At 44.9% G+C, this 24,535-nt stretch overlaps 1 protein-coding gene across 1 annotated transcript in view; it reads left to right on the top strand.

Moving 5' to 3' along the window:
• The window catches only part of podxl (podocalyxin-like), a 155,861-nt gene that overhangs the window by 95,572 nt on the left and 35,754 nt on the right, over nt 1-24,535 (top strand). Inside the window, exons 3-4 of the mRNA XM_048554169.2 lie at nt 5,770-6,095; nt 10,698-10,763. Of these exons, the coding sequence (XP_048410126.1) occupies nt 5,770-6,095; nt 10,698-10,763 (392 nt within the window). The remainder of the gene's footprint in view (nt 1-5,769; nt 6,096-10,697; nt 10,764-24,535) is intronic.

Raw genomic sequence — 24,535 nt, 5'->3', positions numbered from 1 at the left:
GCCAGCCAATTCTGTATCCAAGCAGCTAAGTTCCCCTGTATCCCATTCCTCCTGACCTTCTGAATGAGCCTTCCATGGGGAACCTTATCAAATGCCTTACTGAAGTCCATATACACCACATCCACAGCTTGACCCTCATCAACCTTACTAGTCACATCCTCAAAAAACTCGATAAGGTTTGTAAGGCATGACCTACCCCTCACAAAGCCGTGTTGACTGTATTTGATCAAGCCATGCTCTTCCAGATGGTCATAAATCTTATCCCTCAGAATCCTTTCTAACACCTTGCAGACGACAGACGTGAGACTTACCGGTCTATAATTGCCGGGGATTTCCCTATTTCCTTTCTTGAAGAGAGGAATTACATTTGCCTCTCTCCACTCCTCAGGTACGACTCCAGTGGAGAGCGAGGATGCAAAGATCTTCGCAAGTGGCGAAGCAATTGCATTTCTCGCTTCCCAAAGCAGCCGAGGACAAATCTGATCCGGGCCTGGCGACTTGTCAATCTTAATGTTTGACAAAATTTTCAGTACATCAGCTTCCTCTATCTCTATCCATTCCAGCATGCACACCTGCTCTTCAAAGGTTTCATTCACTACACAGGTCGTTTCTTTCGTAAAGACAGAAGCAAAAAACTCATTTAGGGCTTCCCCTACCTCCTCAGGCTCCACACACAAGTTCCCTATGCTATCCCTGATCGGCCCTACTCTTTCTTTGACCATTCTCTTATTCCTCACGTAAGTGTAAAATGCCTTTGTGTTTTCCCGGATTCCTTCTGCCAAGCCTTTCTCGTGCCCCCTCCTGGCTCTCCTCAGACCATTTTTGAGCTCCTTCCTTGCCTGCATGTAATCCTCTCTAGCTGAACTTGACCCTAGCTTCCTCCACCTTATGTAAGCTACCTTCTTCCTTTTCACTAGAAGCTCCACCGCTCTCGTCATCCAAGGTTCCTTTATCTTACCCCATCTTGCCTGTCTCAGAGGGACATATTTACTCATCACTCCCAACAACTGTTCCTTAAACCATCTCCACATGTCTATAGTTCCCTTACCATGGAACAACTGCTCCCAGTCCATGCTTCCTAACTCGTGTCTAATCGCATCATAGTTTCCTCTTCCCCAATTAAATATCCTCCCATTCTGCCTAATCCTCTCCTTCTCCATAGCTATGTAGAATGAGAGAGTGTTATGGTCACTATCACCAAAATGCTCTCCCACCACAAGATCTGATACCTGCCCCGGCTCGTTTCCGAGCACCAAGTCTAGAATGGCCTCTCCCCTCGTCGGCCTGTCAACGTACTGCGTTAGGAAACCCTCCTGAACACACCTTACAAAAACAGCTCCATTCAAATCTTCTGCTCGAAGGAGGTTCCAATCAATATTAGGAAAGTTAAAGTCACCCATTACAACAACCCTACTGCGTCCACACTTTTCCAAAATCTGTCGACCTATGCTTTCTACAATCTCCCTTCATTGAGTACAGACCCAATCTACTTAAGGTCTCCTCTTAAAACAATCCCTCCAACCCCAGGTTCAGCTGAATGAACATTTTCTGGACTGCATCCAATGCCAGGATACCTTTCCTTAGATAAGGAGACCAAAACTGTTCACAGTTTCCAGGTGTGGTTTAACTAGGAGATTTGGACCCTGGCCATCTGGTCCAGAGGTAGGAACACTATCACTGTGCCACAAGAACCTTTCCTGAAATCATTGCTATCATTCCTATGGCTATCGACAAACTGAACCTTGAATATACATTATTCCTCACTTAATTCTGGATACAGGAGAACCTTCCTCCACGTGACCTGAGTGTCATGAAAATAATGGAGCTTCATTGTAAACCAGACTGACACTGACAAAGTGTTACATTGACACCTTCATCAGAAATGGGGGAGGGGAAAGGGGTTTTGAAATAAATCGGGAGAGAGGGGGAGGCGATAGAAGTGTCCCTATTTATTTCAGAACTCCCTTACACTCCCCCATTTCTGAAGAAGGGTCTAGGCCTGAAACGTCAGCTTTCCTGCTCCTAAGATGCTGCTTGGCCTGCTGTGTTCATCCAGCTCTACACCTTGTTATCTCTAGACTTCAATCTGGGTGGTGTTCACAGTGGGAAGTCACAACAGGTTGATGTTTGTGTAGCATACCAATATGACACCTGCTGACTAGTGATAATGGGAACTGCAGATGCTGGAGAATCCAAGATAACAAAGTGTGAAGCTGGATGAACACAGCAGGCCAAGCAGCATCTCAGGAGCACAAAAGCTGATGTTTCGGGCGTAGACCCTTCATCAGAGAGGGGGTTGGGGAGAGGGAACTGGAATAAATAGGGAGCAAGGGGGAGGCGGACAAAGATGGAGAGAAAAGAAGATAGGTGGAGAGGAGAGTATAGGTGGGGAGGTAGGGAGGGGATAGGTCAGTCTAGGGAAGACGGACAGGTCAAGGAGGTGGGATGAGGTTAGTAGGTAGGAGATGGAGGTGCAGCTTGGGATGGGAGGGAGGGATGGGTGAGAGGAAGAACAGGTTAGGGAGGCAGAGACAGGTTGGACTGGTTTTGGGATGCAGTGGGGGGAGGGGACGAACTGGGCTGCTTTTCGGATGCAGTGGGGGAAGGGGAGATTTTGAAGCTGGTGAAGTCCACATTGATATCATTGGGCTGTAGGGTTCCCAAGCGGAATATGAGTTGCTGTTCCTGCAACCTTCGGGTGGCATCATTGTGGCACTGTAGGAGGCCCATGATGGACATGTCATCTAAAGAATGGGAGGGGGAGTGGAAATGGTTCGCGACTGGGAGGTGCAGTTGTTTATTGCGAACCGAGCGGAGGTGTTCTGCAAAGCGGTCCCCAAGCCTCCGCTTGGTTTCCCCAATGTAGGGTAAGCCACACCGGGTACAATGGATACAGTATACCACATTGGCAGATGTGCTGGTGAACCTTTGCTTAATATGGAAAGTCATCTTGGGGCCTGGGATAGGGGTGAGGGAGGAGGTGTGGAGGCAAGTGTAGCATTTCCTGCGGTTGCAGGGGAAGGCTGGGTGTGGTGGAGTTGGAGGGCAGTGTGGAGCGAACAAGGGAGTCACGGAGAGAGTGGTCTCTCCGGAAAGCAGACAAGGGTGGGGATGGAAAAATATCTTGGGTGGTGGGGTCGGATTGTAGATGGCGGAGGTGTCGGAGGATGATGCGTTATATCCGGAGGTTGGTGGGGTGGTGTGTGAGAACGAGGGGGATCCTCTTTGGGCGCTTGTGGCGGGGGCGGGGTATGAGGGATGTGTTGCGGGAAATGCGGGAGACGCAGTCAAGAGCGTTCTCGACCACTGTGGGGGGAAAGTTGCGGTCCTTGATGAACTTGGACATCTGGGATGAGCTGGAGTGGAATGCCTCATCGTGGGAGCAGATGCGGCAGAGGCAGAGGAATTGGGAATAGGGGATGGAATTTTTGCAGGAGGGTGGGTGGGAGGAGGTGTATTCTAGGTAGCTGTAGGAGTCAGTGGGCTTGAAATGGACATCAGTTACAAGCTGGTTGCCTGAGATGGAGACTGAGAGGTCCAGGAAGGTGAGGGATGTGCTGGAGATGGCCCAAGTGAACTGAAGGTTGGGGTGGAAGGTGTTGGTGAAGTGGGTGAACTGTTCGAGCTCCTCTGGGGAGCAAGAGGCGGCGCCAATACAGTCATCAATGTAACGGAGGAAGAGGTGGGGTTTGGGGCCTGTGTAGGTGTGGAAGAGGGACTGTTCCACATAACCTACAAAGAGGCAGGCATAGCTCGGGCCCATGCGGGTGCCCATGGCCACCCCCTTTGTCTGTAGGAAGTGGGAGGAATCGAAAGAGAAGTTGTTGAGGGTGAGGACGAGTTCGGCTAGGCGGATGAGGGTGTCAGTGGAGGGGGATTGGTCAGGCCTGCGGGACAGGAAGAAGCGGAGGGCTTTGAGGCCACTTGCATGCGGAATACAGGTGTATAGGGACTGGACGTCCATGGTGAAAATGAGGTGTTGGGGGCCAGGGAATTGGAAGGTCTGGAGGAGGTGGAGGGCGTGGGTGGTGTCACGGACATAGGTGGGGAGTTCCTGGACCAAAGGGGAGAAAATGGAGTCCACGTAGGTGGAGATGAGTTCGGTGGGGCAGGAACAGGCTGAGACGATGGGTCGACCAAGGCAGGCAGGTTTGTGGATTTTGGGAAGGAGATAGAATCGGGCCGTGCGGGGTTGGGGAATAATAAGGTTGGAGGCTGTGGGTGGGAGGTCCCCTGAGGTGATGAGGTCATGAATGGTGTTGGAGATGATGGTTTGGTGCTCGGGGGTGGGGTCATGATCAAGGGGGCAGTAGGAGGAGGTGTCGGAGAGTTGTTCATCCAGCTTCACACTTTATTACCTGGTGGCTGTGGTTGGATTCAAATACTGCCAGCAATCCACCTTCCTCTGCTCGTCTGAAGGAGCAGTGCAACGGTCTGTGGTGGGGGATGGTCTATGAATAAACCTCCAATGTTGTTGGACTTGCAAAGCTCAAACACTGACTCCTTCAGAACCATTACCTTGTACAACAGCTCAGTACAACACTTCATAGAATCCCTGCAATGTTGAAGCAGGTCATTCGGCCTATTGAGTCCACACCGACCCAAAGGGCATCCCACCCAGGCCTACACCGCCCCCCCCCCCCCCCCCCCCCCCCCAGTCCCTGTAACTCTGCATTTCCCATGGCTAATCCACTTAGCCTGCTCATCTTTGGACTGTGGGAACAGGAAGTCACGCAGACACAGGGAGAATGTGCAAACTCCACACAGATGGGTTGGCATCAGTGAGGCAGCAGAGCTAACCGCTGAGCTATCACGCCACCCTCACATAGCCCAATCCAAGATGCCAGTTTATTTTGGCCCAACTTCATAAACTCTATCTGCCCATTTAACATCTTTCAATGCCAAGAGAACTTGCATTTGTACAGAATTGGACACAATTTCAGGATGTCACAACTGAATTTAATGGCTGTAAATACTTTCCTTGAATCGTACTCATAGACGTAATCTGGAAAACACACCAACTAAGTTGTATAAATCAAGGTACAACAACAGTTAAGATAATAATGATTGTATAATCTCTGACTTTGTGCAGTTGTTTAAGGGAGTAAAAAGTAGTAGAAGTTTGTAACACACTTCCACAAATGGCAGTGGATTCTGTTAATTTTAAATCTGAGGGAGATAAATGTTTGTTTAGCAACAGCATAAGGGGGTATGGGCCAAAGGCTAGTGTATGGAATTAAACCACAGATCAACAGGATTTCTTTGAAGGATGGAGCAAGCTCAAGGAGCTGAATGTCCTATTCCTATTTCTATGTCCCTTTTGTCCAGGGCACTGGGGATAAGACTCACTGCAGTTTAAAGGCAAACTCAAAAGACAGTACCTCCAGGAGTACAGCTCTCCCCCTGTACTTGACGGAGTGTTTTAGCATTGATATTGTGTTCAAGTCTCTCGGAGTGGGACTTGACTCCATAACCTGAGGTGAGTATGTTACCAAGTCATCGTTCAAAGAAACAGCCAATCCCTGGGTAACAGTGCAGCGTGGAAAGAATATTGGTAATTGCAAAATTTGCCGTAGTGCAGGATCTACTCATCCTGAGACATGTGCACTCAACAGAGCAAATCTTGAATGGCTGGAGTGTCAGGTTGTAAATTTTGACTATAATATTGAATCATCCCTAAAGTGCCAATTAAGTTAGAGGCATAGGACATAATATGATGACGATAGTGGTGACTTTAAAAAAAGAAATTCTAAACCCATGTCTTTACAGAAAGAAGTCCTACCACGAGCGTAAAAGAAACCATCAGTCCTGTCTCCACAACCACAGCAGATCCTGGCCAGGTTGAATCGCGACCAACACAAACTCCTGAGATATCCAATTCAACGTCTTTCCATAGCACAGCTACAAACATCACAGTCACACAAGCAACAACATCCAGCCCTCAGACTAATGAAACAGTATCGCAAAGTACATCGACTGAAGGGTTTTTCACAAATATAACAACCACCGAATGGAAAAGCAAACACGTGTCTAGAGGGGAACAGGACGCTGTGACTGCAATGACGCAGGGAAATGAAACAAACATGATCATAAAGGTAAAAACAAAGAAGCGCTGGAGTGAGTTCTCAGCATTGACTGAAAGTTTTCATTTCATCCTGGATGTTGATGGGCCCAGGGAATAGCTGTCTCTCTCATGGAGGTGCGATTGGGTGGGAACGGGGGGTCGGGGTTTGAAGGGACAGGTGTCCAGATGGGCGGGGGCAAATTGAGTTCGGGTCCCGGGAGGGTTGGGTTTGGACGTTGGATCAGGTTTGGAGGTGAGTGGAAAGGGGTTGGATCTCCGGTGGTTGTCAGGTCAGCGTCTGGTGTCGGGTGGGGTAGTTAGGGGTGTCTGAATTAAGGACAGGGTCTGCTAAATAGCTAGTCAGGGCTTTGACTATGTATTTAGTAGCCTAATCTATCCGGAGTAACTATTATACTTCATTGGAACCCTCCAAAGTCGCTGATTTAAAAGGAGACTTCTGGAGAGGCCCAAGAGGATAGGAACTGCTGAGCGGAAATTTCAGTTTTCCAGCTGATTCCACAGGGTCCCCAGGGACAACTCCAATCTAGGCTGGCCAGTGGAAAGGTTGAATCTAAAGACCGGAATGAGAAAAGTGAACGTACCATCACCAGGTATCACACAAATGTAGTGGTGAGGGTAACATGCAGGATCTGCAGAGGGATGTAGACAGGTTAAACAAGGTCGCAAATGATTATACAATAGGAACTGAAGACTATTTAGATGCAGAAAGACTACAAAAATTCACAGCACTTAAGAATTTGCAAATCCTTGTGTGTAAATCACAAACAGCTAGCATACAAGTTCAGGGAAGGGAAATATCATGTTGGCTTTTATTTCAAAATGAATCAGAATCCCTATAGTGTGGAAGCAGGCTGTTCAACCCATCAAGTCCACACCAACACTCTAAAGAGCATCCCACCCAGACACAGCCCCCTACCCTATCTCTGCATTTCCCACAGCTAATAGCCTGCATATCACTGAACACTGTGGGCAATTTAGTATGGCCAGTTCATCTAACTGGCAAATCTTTGGATTGTGGGAGGAAATCAGAGGAAATCCATGCAAACACAGGGAGAATGAGCAAACTCCAAATAGTTGCCTGAGTGCGGAATCAAGCCTAGGTCCCTGGTGCTGTGAGACAGCAGTGCTAACCGCCCACAGTATAAGAGGAGTATAAAAATTACAAATTTATGCTAAAACTATATGGGGCACCAGTGAAACTATACCTCCAATATTGTGAACAGTTTTGTCCCCGATCTGAGAATAGACATGGTATCAAAGGCAGCCCCAAGGAGATTGACTTGACTGATTCAAGGTGTGGAGGGATTGATTTATGAGGAAAGATTGAGTAGGCTGGGTCTGTACTTGTTGAAGTTGAGAAGAACGAGAAGTGATCATATTGAAACACATAAGATTCAAGGGGACTTGTCAGGATACACGTGGACAGATTGTTGCTACTTTTAGGAAAAATAAAGAACAAAGAAAATTACAGCACAGGAAGGGGCCCTTTGGCCCTCCAAGCCAGTGCCAATCCAGATCCTCTATCTAAACCTGCCCCCTATTTTCCAAGGATCTGTATCCCTGTGCTCCCTGCCGATTCATGTATCTGTCTAGATACATCTTAAATGACACTATTGTGCTCGCCTCTACCACCTCTGCTGGCAATACGTTCCAGGCACCCACCACCCTCTGCGTAAAGAACTTTCCACCTATATCTCCCTTAAACTTTTCCCCTCTCGCCTTGAAATCATGACCCCAAGTAATTGAGTCCCCCACTCTGGGGGGAAAAAGCTTCTTGATATTCACCCTGTCTATATCTCTCATGATTTTGTAGACCTCAATCAGGTCCCCCCTCAACCTCCGTCTTCCTAATGTAAATAATCCTAATCTACTCAACCTCTCTTCATAGCTAGCACCCTCCATACCAGGCAACATCCTGGTAAACCTCCTCTGCACCCTCTCTAAAGCATCCACATCCTTTTGGTAATGTGGCGACCAGAACTGTACACGGTACTCCAAATGTGGCCGAACCAAAGTCCTATACAACTGTAACATGACCTGCCAACTCTTGTACCCAATACCCCGTCCAATGAAGGAAAGCATGCCATATGTCTTCTTGACCACCCTATTGACCTGCGTTGTCACCTTCAGAGAACAATGGACCTGAACACCCAGATCTCTCTGTTCATCAATTTTCCCCAGGACTTTTCCATTTACCATATAATTTGCTCTTGAATTAGATCTTCCAAAATGCAACACCTCGCATTTGCCCGGTTTGAACTCCATCTACCATTTATCTGCCCAATTCTCCAATCTATCTATATTCTGCTGTCTAGTCTGAGTGCACAACAAGTGTAACTTCCTGTGCTGTAATTTTCTTAACTCTCTACTCCTTCCCTTGATGCACATTCATCTTTCGGAGAGAATCTGGCCAAATTTGGCATGATGTGTTTCACACTTTTCAATAAGACCTTTGATCCAAAGGCACTTATTAATCATTCTGCTGAATGCCTGACCTTGTGCATTTAAAATACCCTCAAAATCTGACTTCCAATCATAAGTTCCCTTGTTATCTTATCCCTCACAATTTCTCAAATTCCTTTGAACCACCCCGCAGGAAATTAGTGACACCATCATAAAGATGCTTGCCCAGTTTCTCTCAATGATACTATTAGAACATTGCTAGCACACCATGAAGCTGAATGGAACCGACTTTCAACAAGATGGACCAAACTGAGTAATGCCATTCCCTTGTAGCATCATTAAATCTGTAGACACGTGTTTAGTTTCTATTGCTTCCTTTCCCTACAACCTGCTGTTTTAGGTTGTTCTAAAATGTTTACTTCAGAACTTCTCACTTTGCAAAAATGCAGGTTTTAAATCAATTGACTTGTGTTTTAAGACCATAAGACACAGGAGCAGAAATTGGGCCATTCGTCCCATTGAGTCTGCTCCACTATTTGGTCATGGCTGATAAGTTTCTCAACCCCATTGTCCCGCTTTCTTCCCATAACCTTTGATCCCTTTGACGAAAAGCATCTATCTATCTCTCACTTAAACATACTCAATGACCTGGCTTCCACCGCCTTCTATGGCAATGAATTCCACAGATGTAACACACTCTAGCTGAGGAAATTTCTCCTTAGCTCCATTCTATAGAGTCTTGCCTTTTCTAAAGCTGTGTCCTTGGGTCCTGGTCTCTCCTACCAGGGAAAACATTTTCCCAATGTCCACTCTGTCCAAGCTGTTCAGTATTCTGTAAGTTTCAATAGATCCCCACTCATCCTTTTAAAACTCCAACAAGTATCGGCCTGGAGTTTTGAAACACTCCTCACGTGTTAAGCCTTTCATTCCTAGGCTCATTCTTGAGAACTTCCTCTGGATCTGCTCTAGGGCCAGTACATCCTTCTTGAGGTATGGGGCCCAAAATTTCTCACAATACTTTAAATGTGGTCTGACCAGAGCTTTATAAAGCCTCAGAAGGACATCCCTGCTTTTAAATTTTTGTCCTCTTGAAATAAGTATCAACATTCTATTTTGCCTTCCTAACTACTGACTCAACCTGCAAGTTTACCTTAAGAAAATGCTAAACTAGGACTCACAAGGTCCTTTGCACTTCAGATTTCTGAATTTTCTCCCCACTTAGAAAATAGTCTTTGCCTGTCTTCTTGCTTCCAAAGTGCCCGACCTCACACTTTCCTACATTGTACTCCATCTGCCACTTCTTTGCCCACTCTCCTAACCTGTTTAAATCCTTCTGCGGCCTCCCTACCTCCTCACTACTACCTGTCCCTCCATCTATCTTTGTATCATCTACAAAGTTAGCCAGATTTCCCTCAGTTCCTTCATCTGGATCATTAATGTATAAAGCGAAAAGTTGTGGTCTCAACACTGACCCTTATAGAACACCACTTGTGGCTGCCATCCTGAGAAATACCCTCTTAACCCCGATCTCTGTTTTCTGCCAGACAGCCAATCTTCTCTCCATGCTATTACCTTGCTTCTAACACCTTGAGGCCCTTATCTTACTTGGGAGACTCCTGTGTGGCACCTTGTCAAAGCAAATCATTGTAAAAAAATTAGAAATGATGATCTTGAAATGGCACCTGCAGGTAAATAGAGGAAGATTATTCTGAATGGCCAGGGAGTCCAGAATCAGGGGTCACAGTTTAAGGATACAGAGTCAGCCATTTAGGACTGGGATGGGGAGAAATGTCTTCACCCAGAGAGTGGTGAGCCTGTGGAATTCTCTGCCACTGAAAGCATTTGAGGCCAAAACATTAAATGTTTTCAAGAAGCAGTTAGATATAGTTACCAGGGCAGAAGGGATCAAAGGGTGTGGCGAGAAAGCGGGAACAAGGGACTGAGTTGGATGATTAGCCATGATCATACTGAAAGGCAGAACAGGCTCAGAGAGCTGAATGGCTTACTCCCTTTCCACTTTTAAACATTTCTGTGTCTGAATAAATTCCTTCTATCTTGGTCCGAATATTTGATGCTTCATCTGCAAGCTATCATGGTGTTGACCTCTGACGCACTATTCCATGGAGACCATTTTTTAAAAAATATATTTTAAAGGAAATTTTGAACAAACCTGCCCTGACATTTGGTGTATGCAATATTTGCTTTCCAGGTCTCTTGTGTGCCTGAACCCAGCGAGGAAAATAATTATCTGGAGTTAAAGGAGAATATCACCTGTGTAAGTAATTCTGTGCACATCTCACATAGGAATGTAATGATTGCTCAGTGATAAAGGTTCCAGCTCCCCATCCTGGAAACTGCATAAGTAAATAATAAGCCAGTTACTTTTTTTGACAACATGCACAATCAATATCCACCCTTGAATACACAGCCAACTCAAGACTGGTATAAGGGTAACCCCCAGTCCTGGAAAACTTTAGGAAATACTCATCCAAAAGCACTGAATAAATGGAATTGTCTTCCAGTTGTAGTGGATGTTAGGATTAATGGGATAGAAACTGAGCAGGTTCAAAAACGTGTTCCTAAAATAAAGTTCAAAAGATTCTACCCATCATTGATTAAACATGCGGGGAAAATTGTGCAGCGCTGTAGGGAACAAGCAGGAAGAAGCAGAACTGAAATGTTCAAGGAGCTGGAACAGAAACGATGGGCCTAATGGTCTCCTCTTTTGCTATATCATTGACTTTTCAAATTAACCATTCTTTCAGCACTTGTTTTTGAATTTTGGTTGGAGGAGATGAATTTTAGATGGAAAGTTTCATCAAACAAGGTCTTGGATATTCATGAAAAGTTACTGGACTGGGAGGTGATCCACAAAGATCCCAAAAGATTCTGATCCAGCAGTGAAGTGCAGAAATAAATGCCCTGGAATACCTGTGTCCACAGTCGAGCTCCTGAATTTATTTGCTGTCCAGTTTGGATAAAGCCTTGCGCTGTTGAGCTGTATGGTTACACTTGTTAGTGGTTTCCCCACAAGAGGTTCCCTGGTTCATAGCCATGGATTACTTCTGTCTTTAACCTTCCAAATTCAAATTCTCAACCAGACCACTACATTGGAGTAAATCCACTTTTGAGAGAAAAGGAAGCAACTTGCCCAATCTTTGACCTTACTGTGCCTGAACTGTTGCTCAATTCTGATTGACCATGGGCGAGTTGGGTAGAGGATTAATATTATTCATGGAAATTGTAAATCTGTCCTCATTCCCAGCCTTGTCATGATGTTTAACCTGTTTGCACTAGAGGACTTGGGAGGAAAAGCAACTACTCAATTATTGTTGATGAATAGATTCTGCTAAATCCTATCTTTAAAGCCTGACTCCAAGTCAGCATACCAATATGCAATAAATTGAAGACATGTTAGCTCTAATCTCAAAGTGAAAGGTGAAGGGTCATGCAGGTGTCAAAGATTATCAGAAGTGGAATTTGAAGTTCCTATATAGCTTTGGTGAAAGCTAACAGTATGGTACAAGTTGCTCCAGATGTGATCAATCAGAGATGCAGCACTTTCCACTGTGATAGCTATGAGTTCCACTGGTGACCTTAAGGATGAAAGGTCACTTGCATGTCAATTAAGAGGATAGAGGGATGTAATTCAAGTGAACAAGTACCTGATAAATGAACCTGATGCTATTCTCATTCGCATTCAAAGTGTCACTGGTTTGTGTCTTGCAACAGAGATTAAAATATAAACATTTCCTTCAAAAAATGCCAGACCTAGGGGGGAAATACTGACCTGCCATACAAAAAAGTACTGCTGATAGCAAGCACTTAATCAGAAAACATCAGTCATGCACTGAACGTGTACCTTTTGATTGCCAGGACAAAAATATTTTCTGGTGAAACAATTTGTTATTCAGCCAGCCAAGCGACAACAGTCTGAGGATGACCACCAACAAAGATTTAGGGATTCCCCCTGTTGTGCATCATCCCTTTCCCAATGTTACTTTGACTCTGCCACCCAAGCTGTAGGCAGTCCAATATGTGATGTCACCAGTTGGCCAATGGGCCAATCAGATTGAAGTATTGAGATTGACAGCAAGTCAGAAGGTTAAACGCATTGGGGCAGGCACATGGGGTTCAGGTAGATGCTGAAAAACCACAGCAACCATTTAAAACAAAATGTCATGACTCTTATAAAGTAGATTTTCTTCATTCATGAAGGAAGAATTTGGTATACTACAAATAAAAGTAAATGAGTCAAACTGTTTTTCAGCTGTAAACATGAAGTTAACACCATGAAAATCTTCACCGGCACCAAATTCGATACAGTACAATTGTGTTTAGAAGTTTTTACTATGAGGTGAATGATGTAAATGTACAAGTCAGTTTAGTGTTTTACAATAGTTTGTTTGCTGGATCTTCAAAACATCGTCTGGAGAGGTATAGAGTTACCATCTTCACGAATGCCTCATTTAACTGCGGATGTGTGGACTCAGGGAGTTACTGTCAGTTTCAATGGACTAATGATGGTCAATACTGACTATCTAGGCCATCAGCTTTACAGCATATTAGAAGTTCAGAAATTCAATCAATGTATAACATATTAATGTAATGTCTACCTAATTGCTATCATGCAGTAAATTACATTGTCAAGACAAGAGCCTGTTCTTGTTAAGAATCTCGAGTGGTTGCTACAAACGCCGGAGACTTTTGGACCCAACCAAGAAAATAGAATTTGTTGGAGTAACCATTCTACCCACATGTACCACACAGTTCACACATTTACCCTTTACAAATCACTAGAGCAGTAGAGTTAACAAATTAAGATCAAGTTGCTATAGACCTAGCAGACTGTAACGCTCCTCTCTCATTGGAGAAAGAGAAAGAGGTGACTAGTTGTAGATCAACCTGAGGGTCACACTGCCTCTGGCAAGGGGAGAGGTTGAGAAGGAAACTCCTTCATGATAATCTCAGCCAGTGCAGGAATTGAACCCACATTGTTGGTGCCAATCTATCACAAACCAGTCATCCAGCTGATTGAGTAGCGAAGTATAAATACACTCACTGCTCAAATTATATCCCATTGCACTTGGTGTAGATGTTTGACTCTATACATCATTGATGGTTAAGGTATCAGTCCTGACTAGAAATGCAGAAGTAAATGCTAAATACCAATATCAAAATTTCAAATAGCAAGCAGTGAAGGTGGAATTTATCCAATAATCTGCTGTGTTTATTCCAGAGCTGCTGACTCTAAGGTGGCATCAATTTGTTGTGATGGTGAATGTTGACTTTTTGAGTTGCCAAGTATTTAGTCATACAATAATACAGCATGGAAACAGGCTCTTTGGCCCACACTGGTCCATGCTGAGTACGGTGCCCACTCAGTTAGATCCGATTGCCTGCAATTAGTCCATATCCCTCTAAATCCTTCCCATCCATGTACCTATCCAAATGTTTTTTAAATGTTGCTATTGTACCACTTTCTCTGGCAGCCCATTCCATATACACGCCACTTTCTATGTAAGCAAGTTGCCCCCCAGGTCCTTCTTAATTCTTTCCCCTCTCACCTTAAACCAATGCCTTCTAGTTTTCAATTTCCCAACCCTGGGGGAAAAAAACTATATGCATTCATCCTATCTCTGCCCCTCATGCTTTTATGCACCTCAACAAGGTCACTCCTCATTCTCCTATGTTCCAAGGAATAATGTCCTATTCTGGCCCACCGCTCCCTATAAACTCAGGCCTTCTAGTCCTGGCAACATCCTTGTAAATCTTCTTTTCACACTCTCTAGTTTAACCATGTCTTTGCACACTGTCCAGTTTCCAGGTGAGGATTTACTTCAAATTTCTGAAGACCAAGATTTGCTTCAACTCTTGTCATATGTAAGTGGGAAGAACACACATTTTAGAGGAGAAATCAAAGAATGACATGAAACAGAAGAATGCAGTAATGAATCTTCATGTCAAGATAGCTAAGAAATAGAGAAGAGGATGCATATGTACAATTTGTGTGGAATGTTGCAAAGATGAAACAAACATATGTATCCACCTTCACCAATTATTGTTCTGGAAGGTATCATGAAAAGCCAACATAGAATTTTCCATAGTTCTTGAGACTATTGTGAACCTGAATATGGGTTAGGTGTTTCTTTCAAGCCAGCTGTGTAAGGCCAACTTGATGAGTAATCATAATTGAGATAAAACAATTACAATCAGGTCTCCTCTGCTGAACGATAAGAAATTGATGAGGATACAAAGCACTGTTACTTAAGGAGCTTATGTCAAAAGAGGGGGTAATCCAAAACAACCCATGAATTTACATGTAATACACTCATAAAGAATCAGACACATCTTTCAGCATCAGGCTGTAGGAAGTTTTAGTTTATTATCCTGAGCTGTAAAGCTGCAGCTTCTTTTGGTGCAGTGTCTCACCATCTTGCAAGGACATAGCTGAATTGTGTAACTGGTGGCAAGCCAGAAAAGGGAAGTAGGGGGCACCTGTTAACTCTACCTCTTTGTCCTTGGGTATCTCTTCCCAAACCCTGTATCACCATCACAGACCATTCCCTGCTTTCACTCTACTCAAGCAAACTGGCAGGCTAGAGGTTGGCGGTTTAACCATTAGGTTACTGGATTGGTAAGCTCCTGAACTGATCACTTAGCAGCAGAATGTTTCAGCAATTTCCTGCATGAGTTTGAATATTTTACCATTTCAGTTTGGTAATGAGGGTCACACTGCCTCTGGCAAGGGGAGAGGTTGAGAAGGAAACTCCTTCATGATAATCTCAGCCAGTGCAGGAATTGAACCCACATTGTTGGTGCCAATCTATCACAAACCAGTCATCCAGCTGATTGATCTCTGATCTCCCTGGCTGTCTCCGAATAAAATGACTTGACTGGAATCATCACGCGACCAGCCCTTGTTGACTCCTTTGCTACAGGTGTTATCATTCCACATTGGGGAATGCCAGGCTGCACAGCCCAGTTGACAATATTGGGCAGCATCAGCGTTTATTTCCCTGCCTTGTCTTTGATATTTACACCAAGGCTTCTGGTGCAACGAAACAAAATGATCACTCATACCACGGGCTAGACTGTATAAAGATTCCATGGCAACAAGTAAAAAGCTATTCAGTAGGAATCTCAAACGCACCATCTGGTATAAGCCAATGAATCAGACATTCTAGCACAGAGGGAAATCACTAAGCTCATCATGTCCAAGTCACTTATTTTCATAACAGAGCTGGTTTGTGTATGCTATACATTGGAAAGCTGTCTGCCCTTTTCTATGCTGGTACTTTTTAATTTGCAATAGTATTCCCTTACCTTGAGTGACTGCTGATCGATCTAGTAAGTTTCTGAAAAGGCTCTCATTTACACTATTGTTTGCAACACAATTCTCCACAAGTACATTTTTCCCTGGTACAGAAAATGTCATGCTTTCTCTCCAATCTCTTGCTGATGTTAACATGCATCATCTTTCATTATCATATTTATTCTCATTCAAACCACAACAGCTTGTGACTGAGTCCCTCTTTTGTCTGAATGACAATCTCAAGTTCAGAGTAGTGAGGGCTAACTTCAGAAGAGATGCCAAGAAACAGAGCGAAGAGGAGCCAGACAGGGTGGAGTGAGGATGAGTGAGGCCCTGGCCCTGGGAGGTCATAGGAAACCGCTCGAGTGCAGCTGCTGGACTATTCAATGGGAAGATAGAAAGGCAGGCACTCTGGGTGAAAGAGTGCAGTGAAAGGCATTGTTCACCTTGACTATTCCTGAGAAATGAAAGGGTAGTTTTCAAAAATATTGTTTCCAAAAATGCCTTGAAAAAAATATTAAGGGTGGCATGGTGGCTTAGTGGTTAGCAATGCTGCATCCCAGTACAAGGCACCTGGGTTCGATTTCACCCTCGGGCAACTGTCTAGCTGTGGACTTTGCACGTTCTCCCTGTGTCTACCTGATGTTCCTTCGGGTCTCCAGTTTCCTCCCACAGTCTAAAGATGTGCAGGCTAGGGTGCATTGGCCATGCTAAAATGCCCATAGCGTCCAGGGATATGCAGGTTAGGTGGATTAGCCTTGGGAAATGCAGAGTCCCAGGGATAGGGGAGGTAGGTACGTCTGGATGGGTTGCTCTTCAGAGGGGGCCGCTAAGGACTTGATGGGCCAAATGGCCTGTTTCCACACTGTAGGTATTCTGGAATTGTACTAAATCACTACCAGTCATGCTACCACAAAAGGCAACAAAATTATCCATACTAAAAGTGATACTTGCATTTATATAGCGCCTTCCAAGACCTCAGGGTGTTGCACAGTTTGAAATATAGTCCCTGTTGCAACCAATTTCTGTTCAGCACAAACAGTAATGATATAAATATCCAGTAAATCTGCCTTCAGGTTGTTGACTGAGGGTTAAATATTGCCCAGATGATATGGGAGAACATTGGGCCATGGGGTAGAGAGGAGCACCTGACTGAAGATATTTGAAAGATGGCTTCCCCAACAGAGCAACAGTCCCCTAGTACTGCGTTGACTTGTTAGTGTGAGGTTTGTCAAGCCTCTGGTGTGGAGCCATCTTATTGTGTCCATTTTAGGAAGTAGTAGGCATTTTTCAGGTCAGAGAACACAGTCAAGGTTAGGCAATTATGCTACTGGGCAGCCTTCCATGTTTTACAATTTATTTTGAAGTTTAGTTCAGAATTTTTCTGAAGGAATCATAATGAGGTTACAAGATCACCACTAAGGCAAGCCTCCCATTTTTTACAAGCTGATATAATCTGTCACTTCACCATTTTTATCTATTGCTTGCTGACCTTCATCTGTAACTATAGCCTCAGTCAGAAGTAATCCTGCTGTAGAGCTGCTAAATTTAATGCATAGGTCACCAAAAATTAACTTGCTTTCCAAAGTAACCCACAACTTTAACAACTGGAGCATTTTATTGATAAAGCTTTCTTTAAATGTTTTAAATGCGATGCTGTTAAAGTTTGATTTCAACCTCCTTACCCCTCACTGGAGCTTCCTTATTGACATGCCTGTGCATATAAATGAAGCAATATATGTTCCAATTGTTATAAAAGAGTGCATAGAATCTTGGGGTGAAATTCTCCACTATCTGAAGCATTGAATCCCTGTAGTGTAGGAGCAGGCCATTCAGTCCATCGAGTCCATACCAACCCTCTAAAGAGTATCCCACCCAGACCCAGCCCTGTAACCATGCATTTCTCACGTCAGTGGTGGGCAAATTATTGGAAAGGGCTCTGAGAGATAGGACTAATGATCACTTGGATAGGCACAGTTTGATTCATGATAGTCAGCATGGATTTGTAAGGGGTAGATCATGCCTCTCAAACCTCATTGAATTCTTTGAAGAGGTGACCAAACACGTGGATGAAGGTGGAGCAGTGGATGTGATATACATGAATTTAAGTCAGATGTTTGATAAGGATCCCCATGATAAGCTCATGCAGAAAGTAAGGAGGCCTGGGAACAGGGGGAAATATGGCAGATTGGATTCAGAATTGGCTGACCCTTAGAAAGCAATGGGTGGATGCGGATGGAAAATATACAACATGGTGCGCATCATGAGTGGTGTACCACAAGGATCTGTTCTGGGTCCTCTTCTGTTTGTGATTTTTGTAAATGATTTGGATGAAGGAGTGGAAGGGTGGATTAGTAATTTTGCGGATGATACGAAGGTGGGTCACATTGTGGACAGTGCGGAGGGCTGCTCTAGGTTACAAAGGGTCATTGATAGGATGCAGAACTGGGCTGAGAAGTGGCAGATGGAGTTTCACCCTGAAAAGTGTGAGCTGATTCATTTTGGAAGGACAAACTTGAAAGCAGAGTACAGGGTTAACGGAAAGATTCTTGACAGTGTGGAGGAGCAGAGGGATCTTGGGGTTCATGTCCACAGTTCCCTGAAAGCTGCCACCCAGGTAGATAGCGCTGTTAAGAAGGCGTATGGTGTGTTAGCTTTCATTAATAGAGGGATTGAGTTCAAGAGCCGTGAAGTTATGCTCCAGCTATACAAAACCCTGGTTCAACCACATCTGGAGTATTGTGTCCAGTTCTGGTCACCTCATTACAGGAAAGATGGAAAAGCGTCGGGAAAGGTTCAGAGGAGATTTATCAGGATGTTGCCTGGAATGGAGGGAAGGCCTTATGAGGAAAGGTTGACAGAGCTAGGGCTTTTCTCTTTAGAATGATGGAGGATGAGAGGTGACTTGATTGAGGTGTACAAATTGATCAGAGGTACAGATAGAGTAGACAGCCAGAGACTTTTTCTTAGGGTGGAGGTATCTTTTATGAAGGGACAAAGTTTTAAAGTGAAAGGAGGTGGAGATGCCAGAGGTAGGTTCTTTACTCAGAGAGTGGTCGGGGCGTGGAATGCATTGCCGGAGAGGGTAGTGGAGTCTGTCTCATTAGGGGCATGTTAGCTGCTATTAAATAGGCATATGGATGATAGTATAAGGTAGGGGTGGAGGTTAGATAGACCTTAGGTTTAGGGTAAAAGTTCAGCACAACATTGTGGGCCAAAGGGCCTGTACTGTGCTGTACTGTTCTATGTTCTGTGTTCTGTGCTCTAATTTCCCATAGTTAATCCACCTTAACGGCACATCCCCGGACACTGCATGGCAATCTAGCATGGCCACTCCACCTAGCCTGTGCATCTATGGACTGTGCGAGGAAACCGGAGAAAATACAGACACTGGGAGAATGTTCAAAGTTCACATAAACAGTCACCCAAGTGTGGAATCAAACTCCGATCCCTGGTGCTGTGTGGCGGCAGTGCTAAACAGTAAGCCATTGTGCCAGTGTTTTTCTCTGGATTGAGGTTAGATCATGTGCATCAGGGGCATCACAGGTTCTGGCACATACGCACACGCAAACGCGCGCACACACACACATTCACATGTGCACACATACACATAAATACACACTCACACATACACACAAACACTCAAACATACACTTGATGTGGCCTGAGATCCTCTGCAGACATTCCTGACACTGAGCTTAAAGTCCGACTTCGACCACATAGGCATGCGAAACTTGCAGGTAGAGTCTGTCATTAAGAAAGCGAATGTAATGTTGTCGTTTACCTCGAGGGTTGGAATATAAAAGCAGCGATGTGCTTCTGAGGCTTTATAAAGCTCTAGTCAGGCCCCATTTAGAATACTGTGTCCAATTTTGGGCCCCACACCTCAGGAAGGACGTACTGGCACTGGAGCGTGTCCAGTGAAGATTCACACGGATGATCCCTGGAATGGTAGGTTTAACGTATGATGAACGGCTGAGAATCCTGGGATTGTATTCATTAAAGTTTAGAAGGTTCAGAGGAGATCGAATAGAAACTTGCAAGATAACGCATGGCTTAGAAAGGGTGGACGCTGGGAAGGTGTTTCCGTTAGGCGGGGAGACTAGGACCCGTGGGCACAGCCTTAGAATTAGAGGGGGTAAATTTAAAATAGAAATGAGAAGACATTTCTTCAGCCAGAGAGTGGTGGGCCTGTGGAATTCATTGCCACAGATCGCAGTGGAGGCTGGGACATTAAGTGTCTTCGAGGCGGAGATTGATTAAATTCTTGATCTCACATGGAATCAAGGGCTACGGGGAGAGTGCAGGGAAGTGGAGTTGAAATGTCCATCAGCCATGATTAAATGGCGGAGTGGACTCGATGGGCCGAATGGCCATACTTCCACTCCTATGTCTTATGGTTTTGGCCTGTAAATTTCAGACTGGTTGACATCAGACCTAAACAAGTCATTAAGCAGAAGAATAGAACTGAAGTCTACTGACTCCCAATCAAATTTCTCCCCAAATCTCACCCCACAACCCAACAATCACTCACTCATTAACCCATTTCCCTTGCCCTTTAACCCATTTCCCTCACTCATCAACACACTTCATTCAGTCATCTTCCCAACCACCCCCTCAAGACACTCATGAACCCACTTCACTCACTCATGCACCTGCTTCACTCGCTCTTACACTGCTGAAAGATTTAGAGCTTTAATAGAATATCTGAACGTGGCAAGAATTAATTTGAAAAGGTAGGGGAAGGGGGGACATATCTGTCTTCATGTACCTTCTCTTGTATCCAGCAGTCTTTGCAAAGATCTCAGAGCGCAGGAGAATTGGTGGGCAGCGTCAGTGTGTAGAATATCGACAACAACTGAAATCTGGCCCAATGTACCTTACAGATCACAAGTATGCTGTGGAAGCAGGAGGATGCCACTCAGTCACTTGAACCTGTTCCAATGTTAACGTAGATCATGGCTGATCTACTTCTGGAGTCCATTCAACCAATTAGTTCTGAAACCCTTAATGGCCATGAGTACTAAGCATCTATCAAACTCAAGCTTAACATTGTCATTGACTTCCCTCAAGATTCAGCAGCTTCTTAGACAGAGAGTTCTTATGTGAAAAAGTATTTCCTGTTATTTGCCGCTGACAGGCCTGAAGCTTAAACTTTATTATTTCAGACCATGTTCAAAAACAGGACTGGCATTATCCAGTCACACAAAACAGAGTTTGCATGATGTTCAGCCCGTCAGTGTGAAGTACATGTGTAATTTATTTCTGTCCAGCAGCGTGTAATGTTTCCCAGTAGTCATGACAATTTCTGGTGATCTTTTTAACCATCATGACCTTCGAGGCAACAATAACAGGGAGGTATGAGTGGAAAAGCAGATGCTTGGATCAACACATGGACTACTTTCAACCACTTCCCTTGTTTACGTCCAAAGAATCCACTATCAGGAACTCAAATATTGACTCAACTTATCAGCCATACCATTCTGGAGGATTGGATTGACAATAGTGGTAGGGGCAAGGGAGGGGTGGAGTGGTGGTTGAGGGTGTAGAGTATGTGCTGAGGGCTGGGGGGGACCACCTTTACAGTTGCTGTCCCATGCCTCCTGATGATGGGTGATACCAATAGGTTGGAGCTCCTGTCATTAAATCTGTGCTATGGAGGAAGGTGACGATAAAAAAAACCACGAAATATTCCTCTTAAAATTGCATTTATCCACCATTAATATCTTCCTCGAATGGCGTGACAGCTGACAGTTGGTTCTCGGCTTCAGGGTCTTTGGAAAGATCAGATTTCTCGCCAGAGGAGTGTGGCTGACCTGACAATGGGGTTTCCCTTCAGTCCCTGTCTGAACCCTAACCGGTGAAGCGGAATCAACCTCCTGCTTACGTTCTATCTCAGATTAAGCTGCTCATTTGAGTTTCAGTTCTTGTTTGGATGCAAAATGTTTGTTTTAGATCTTTGTCACTGTGGGAAAAAGGAATTTTCAGTTTCTGAGCGTGTAATTTAAGTCTTGTTGAGTTTATTTTTCCATCTTAAGTTACCGGCACTCTGGCCTCAAACTCACCATGTGTTCGTCACTTCCAGGCACAAACCTAGAGGGTCAATCATTTGAAATCTCTCTCTGCATTTGCTGCTCTTGATCTGTCAAGCTTGTACTTATTTGACAGGATAAGGGTTAATTAAGTTTGTGCAGAGATGTGGGAGTTTGGGAAGTTATATTAATCTTGTGTTTGCTTAACATTCAAAGGAATTCTTCAAAGAAGCTTTGCGAAGCCTGGGTAATTTCTAGTGCGCTGAGGGTGTTGCATCAAAGTAAGGCGAAATGAGGTAATAAGGTAGCCAGCTGTTCTAATCCAAATTGCCCAAAGGTGTCTCGCTTCATTTCAATGTTAGACAAGCTGCACTAGAGTGCCTAGGCTGCTCCAAGTTGCATGTTAAGGGAACTTTGCTAACCTGCACCTGCGCTACTAGCCAGGAGCTTTTGCTTCTCTCACACTTGTCTGTTCCAAACTTTGAAGGTACGCAGCTGCTACAGTTACAGTGCATGTTCTTGGCTCCCTTATGGTGCCTTCTCCTAGTGTCTTTCACCTGTATAGTATTGGTGACTGTGTAATTTTCAGACCACAAGAAGTGCAAACAGGAGGAGGTCATTTGGCACCTTGAGCCTGCTTTGCCATTTCATAGGATCATGGTTGATCCAACAATCCTCGCATCCACTTAGTTGCCTTTTCCTGTAAACCCTTGATTCCCTGACTGATCAAGAATCTATCTATCTCGATCTTAAATATACACAAGGACTCTGTCCCACAGCTCTGTGTGGCAAGGAGTTCCAAAGATGCTCAAGCCCCTGAGAGAAGAAATTCCTTAAATCGGTGCCTCCTTTAATCTGAGACTTTGCCCTCTGGTCCTAGACTCTCCCAGGAGGGGCGACATCTTCTCAGCATTTACCCTGTCAAACTCGTTAAGAATCCTTTATGTTCTTGCACTATGAAGGGCCTTGTATCAACAGAATGTGAGGGCCCCTCCCTCCCAGAATGAAACACTCACCCAGCCCATTCTGGTTGTGGTGGCAGCCATATTCAACTCCAAGATGTAATGCTTATTTGCATCACGATGGAAGGATACAACGTTCCTCGTCGCAGAGAGTTTCTCTGGTTCAATCTCCTACCCTTAGCGAACGCCTTAAATGTACACATCACTTTCTTGGTAGGTCTTCCTATTGATGCCATTGGCTTTCACGTTTCTCTGAGTTCCACTCGACCAATCTCCACGTTAACCCTGTGGGCCTGAGACATATCCAGTTGACATGTCAGATCTAGCCGTACACTTTACTCCGATAAGCTGACTGTTGATGACCCCCTGATACATCCCTTTCCCCCTCAGGCTCTATTGCTTCCCCTTTTCTTGGTTGAGTTGTCCCCACATCTTCACAGTTGTTATTCCCTCTGAGTCCCTGCAAGCTGCTTCCGACCCCCACAATAGATTTCCCCACAATGCAGCAGTTGCCCTTGACAACCCCCTCCTTGACTTTTAGCGGACGGACCTTCAGGGCTGACTGGGATCCCTGCCATTTTCTTGACTTGGATGGGCAGCCCTGACTGATGGGTGTCCAGCCACTCGAGACTGGTCTGTTTGATTTTCCTGGGTGACAGCCCCTAACTTCTCGGGTTGTTCACAAGCCCACAGAGCTATGAGCCAGACTCCCCAGGTTTGACTTTCATGTTGCAAATTGTCACCATCATGTTGCTGTCCCAGTAGATGGGAGAATGGGAAACTGTGTAGCAATGACGTAAGACTAGTTAACATTGAGATATTAATGCATACTCACAGGCCTCTCACTGGTGAGAATCTCACTTTGTCTTTCAATGCTCAGTTGGAACATGAGACCTTTTGCTCAATGCCCCAAAGCTGGCCATCTTGCTTAATTCTCTGAACTTTCGTCCACATGTTCCGTGCCTGGGAAGATTCTGCTCCAAGTCTTACCAAGAGTTTTATTTAAAATGTCTGCTCATATACATTCAGCCTCACGTGGCTATTTGTTTTTGGCTTCAGAGGAATCACAGAATCCCTACAGTGCGGAAACGGGCCCTTCGGCCCAATAAGCCCACACTGACCGTCAGACCATCCCATCCAGACCCATCCCCCTATGACCCACCTAATTCACACATCCCTGAACACTATGGGCAATTTAGCATGGCCAATCCACCTACCCTGCACCTTTGGACTGTGGGAGGAAACCGGAGCACCCGGAGGAAACCCCCGCAGACACGGGGAGAATGTGCAAACTCCACACAGACAGTTGCCCCAGGGTGGGATCGAATCCGTGTCCCTGTCGCTGTGAGGCATCAGCGATAATCACTGAGCCACCGTGCCACCCCTTTAGATGGAGCATAATTGCCAGCATAGACCACTTGCCCAGTCTGGCCTCTTTCTACACTTTTAAAACAGAAAATTAATCAGCTTGGGTATTTGGTGTGGTGCTATATTGTAGATATTTTCTAATCAGAAATGCAATTACATAACTCCAGAGCAGATGAGATTTGAACCCAGGCTACCTAGACCAGAGATAGAGACACAACCACCACGCCACAAGAACCCTTAACTTCATCCGTATTTCTACAATTAAACCCAGGCATGGATAACGTGGTCAGGAAGGCATGTGTCATGCTTGCCTTCATCAGGCAGGGCACAGAGTATAAAAATTAGCCAGTCATATTGCAGCTGTGTAGAA

This window comes from Stegostoma tigrinum, chromosome 25 (assembly GCF_030684315.1).
Source record: "Stegostoma tigrinum isolate sSteTig4 chromosome 25, sSteTig4.hap1, whole genome shotgun sequence".
NCBI classification, from domain to species: domain Eukaryota; kingdom Metazoa; phylum Chordata; class Chondrichthyes; order Orectolobiformes; family Stegostomatidae; genus Stegostoma; species Stegostoma tigrinum.
Note: the sequence above shows the minus strand (reverse complement) of the source record. Positions and strands in the feature narration are given on the sequence as shown.